At 55.2% G+C, this 3,530-nt stretch overlaps 1 protein-coding gene across 1 annotated transcript; it reads right to left on the reverse strand.

Annotated features, from left to right (window-relative positions):
* Window positions 1–1,833: 1,833 nt before the first annotated feature.
* LOC144175345 (chitinase-like protein 3) lies at window positions 1,834–3,290 on the reverse strand. The gene has a single exon (XM_077704425.1). It carries the CDS (start codon window positions 3,288–3,290, stop codon window positions 1,923–1,925), a length of 1,368 nt encoding a protein of 455 aa, XP_077560551.1. The 3' UTR covers window positions 1,834–1,922.
* Between the last annotated feature and the right edge of the window lie 240 nt (window positions 3,291–3,530).

Raw genomic sequence — 3,530 nt, forward strand, 5'->3', positions numbered from 1 at the left:
ATCCGGCGCCTGGTTTCGATCCCTCGACCCTGCGGGCGGTTTCGGCGTTGCATCGTGGCTTGTCCTGCTGTCTTTGCCCGTAGCAACGGCTCAGGATGCAAGGCGGGAGTGAGATTCTCCTCCATCCTCTTGTTCGGACCGTTGGGGAAGTAAACGCGTTGCTATCTGCAGAAACCTTGCCGATACTCCGACATCGCGAGGCTACGCTAAGTTTAATTCTCCTCGTATTTACATCCGATGTACCGGGTGTTTTAAAACCTCTCTAATACCAAAAAAAAAAAATGAATTCACAGTCGAATGGCGAAGCCGAACTTTCCCTCGGCCAAAATTTCTGGTTGGTGTCCGTCTAGATGCCCGGCCGAGGTTCATTTTAACCAATCACCCGCTGCACACTCGTCTCCCTCAGGTTGACCATTGACCCCCTTGACTCTGTGCCCTTCCCTGCTCAAGCCCGGTGTTCTAGAGGTCTGTTCATAGGAATGCAGCTCGGGGTCCGTAAACCCGCCGTTGGGCATAGCAGCCATTAACCACAATGGCTGTCAATCAGCAATGCCGCTGTCACTGGCTTATTTGTCCGAAGGAATGCCGCCAATGTCTCTTGCCACCATACAACCGCGATTCCTCAGCGGCAAGCATATTTCTTGCCTACAAACGCAACAGCCGCATTTCCACGAAAACCAGTGGAAAACGCGCTGTGAGTTCGGCTCAGGGAAGGAACAGGTTGAGTCACAAACACCACGCATGGGCGATAGTATCCGCCGACACCATGTCGCGCTAGGAAGGAGGGATTTCTTGAATGTTTAAAGAAAACTTCTTCCCCACCGAAGCATATGCGACCCGAACCGCTGAAACCGCCACCTTGGCGAAACAAGCGATAAGTTGCTGCTCTCCGAGAGGACCCAAGCACCGATTGCAGTCAAACAGGGTAAAGGGAGTGCAGCGAATGGCAAGTGACAAGCCGGCACCATAGCACGAAGCCAGTGTAATAAAACCAAAGCGTTCGGTGTACAGGGGGAGGAGAGAGCCCCGATTGATGCGGGCTCGTCTCGAGCTCTTCTTGGAGCCACGGTACTGCGATAACTGTTGTAACTAAGCTGTAAATATTGTAATAAAGTGTAAATATTGTGGAGTAGACCATCGTCAGTTATGTGCCTTCGATCAGCGAGCCATCTTCAACATCGACCGATCTCATCTATCCACGTAATTTCAACTCGGGTGCTTAAAACACTGGGTGCATTTAAGAGATTCAGCACACAGTCGTTCTTCCCATGCATTCCGAGGGGGCCAATTCTGTGCTAAGGTGGTCCTCGTACTACCCGTGCACTATCCAACAGGGAAATGATCCTCGGGATTTAATCCCCTCGATGAAGCCCACGGCACCATTTATTACGATTTATATTTAGCCTTCTTGGCAAATTGTTTGAACAGACGAAGACAAAAATGTCAATGGTTGGTTCCAGTATGCATGTCCGAGCGAGAGCGTGAAACGTCTATCAATAAACGCCTTTTCGCAAGACCGCACAAGTCTCGCGCAGGCAAGCTATTCAATTTACGTGCAAGAGGCCACGGCTCCGGAAAAGCAGAATTTCAGAAACTAAATTCTCGCCAACCTAAACAGACGCGCTACGTTCCTTCAAAAATAAAGCCTGAAAATTCATTACTGATTGCATTGAAACAATATAGAAAGGCTGGGACTAAGCCATGGCGTGCGTCTCACATACAGCTTTGCAGCTTATATTGCGGCTTCCCATAATCGAATAAAATATATTGAAAAACAGTTCTAATGTAGTTCCCCCACGTATACGGGTGGTCAAATATATCTTTAAATAAACACCAACACAAAACGCATGCCCATGAAAATAGCAGAAGGGCCTACAACGCAAGCTCTGGTATCGGTGCAGGAGGCCCGAAACCATGGCGCATCAACCATGCACCAAGTCGCGCGCCTCGCGAAGAAGTGGCCACGTGGGGCCAAAGTCCCCCGCGAAGTCGTCCATTGGCAGGTCCCATACCGCGAGGCCGGAAGTCTTGCGCACCAAGGACCTCTTGTAGCGTAAGCTGGTGGAGTCCTCGAAGCCGATCCACTGGTCCCCGCTGTGGGCCACGGTGCAGCGCGAAAAGCCGTGCGTCTGGCGATGCCACGACGCGTTGCGCGTCAGTGCCTCGGTCACTTCGTAGTAGCTGGCCAGGCCCGAGCGGTTGGTGTAGCCGAAGGGCTGCCCGGGACCCAGGGCCGTCATGCCGGCGCGTACGATCTTGATCCAGGGCCGCTTCATGGTGAAAGTGACGCTGGCGCACGACACGCTCAGCATGGTCTTGCTCAGCTGATGATCGGTGACCATGGACAGGTCGTCTAGGACCGAGGACAGCCCCATCTGGCCGTTGTGGCGCGCCCTGAACACGGCCCGCATCGGGCTCTGACACGTGGTGACCGGGAAGGAAGAGGGATCCACCGTCCGGTGGGTGTCCACCACGACGAAGTCGAGCCGGCTGTATGTAGTGTGCACATTGTAACCGTGGCGCCGCTTCGACGCCTGCCAGGGTACGATGACGCTCACGCGGATCGCGTCCCTCTCGAAGATCACTCGCATGGTGCTCACCAAGGTGCTGTAATTAGACCGGCATTCGATCGTCGGGTACTTCCAGTAGAGGACTAAACCGACGAGACCCAGGCGGCGGGTCCAGGCCGCTGCGTTGTGGATGAAGGCTAGTCGGGAGCGCTTGTCTCGCACCACCTTCCGGAAGTGGACCGAGTCCGAAGGCTCTCCGCCCACGCAAGCCCAGGCAGGCGTGCCCAGGGAAACGAGGCTCTGCAGCGCCTCGGCGTCTTCGGTGGGCCGCCGGAAGCGCAGGCCACTCTGCGACGGGTCGAGCCCGACGGAGACGAAGACGAGTGCGTCGCACAGGATCGACGACACGTTGTCCATGGAGAAGCGGTACGGGGAGCCCGAAGCCAGGCTGAGGTTCACAAAGCAGAAGACGGCCCGGCCGCTCTCGTCGTCGGACTGCCGCTGGATGTCGACAGCGACGGATTTCGCTCCCTCGACGGAACCTTGAGCGACGGCGGTGCCCTGCGGCTCGTCGGCGTCGTTGATGCTCGTCCAGAAGTGCTCGACAACCGCGGCGACGATGGCGGTGCATGCACATGCCACCGTAATCACAACGACGATAAAAAACACCACCAGGCAGAAATTCTGGTTGCGCAGTCTATAGCGCAGCGTGGACTCGTCGTCCTCGGCCCGACGGCTGCGGCGGATGCGGCTTGAGCTGTCGGTGCCCGAATCGTTCATTATTAAGTGCTGGATGTACGCTCGACGTGGTCTACTGCCAGCAAACACCGTACCTTTGTCTGCGGTGAACACGCAGATCTCTCTTAATCGCTGCAGTGACCGAATCCGGTCATTGCTGTCGCGCTAGCTGGTCGTGTTCGAATCACCAGTGGCCGCTGCTCGCGATCTCAGGGGGCGTGCGTGATCTCAGTCAGCTTCTTCTTTCACTGGGAGACTTTACTTGCTTTCTTTGGTTTGTAA

This window comes from Haemaphysalis longicornis, unplaced genomic scaffold (assembly GCF_048455015.1).
Source record: "Haemaphysalis longicornis isolate Haplotype H1 unplaced genomic scaffold, Haemaphysalis longicornis Haplotype H1 scaffold_3, whole genome shotgun sequence".
Taxonomy (NCBI): Eukaryota; Metazoa; Arthropoda; class Arachnida; order Ixodida; family Ixodidae; genus Haemaphysalis; species Haemaphysalis longicornis.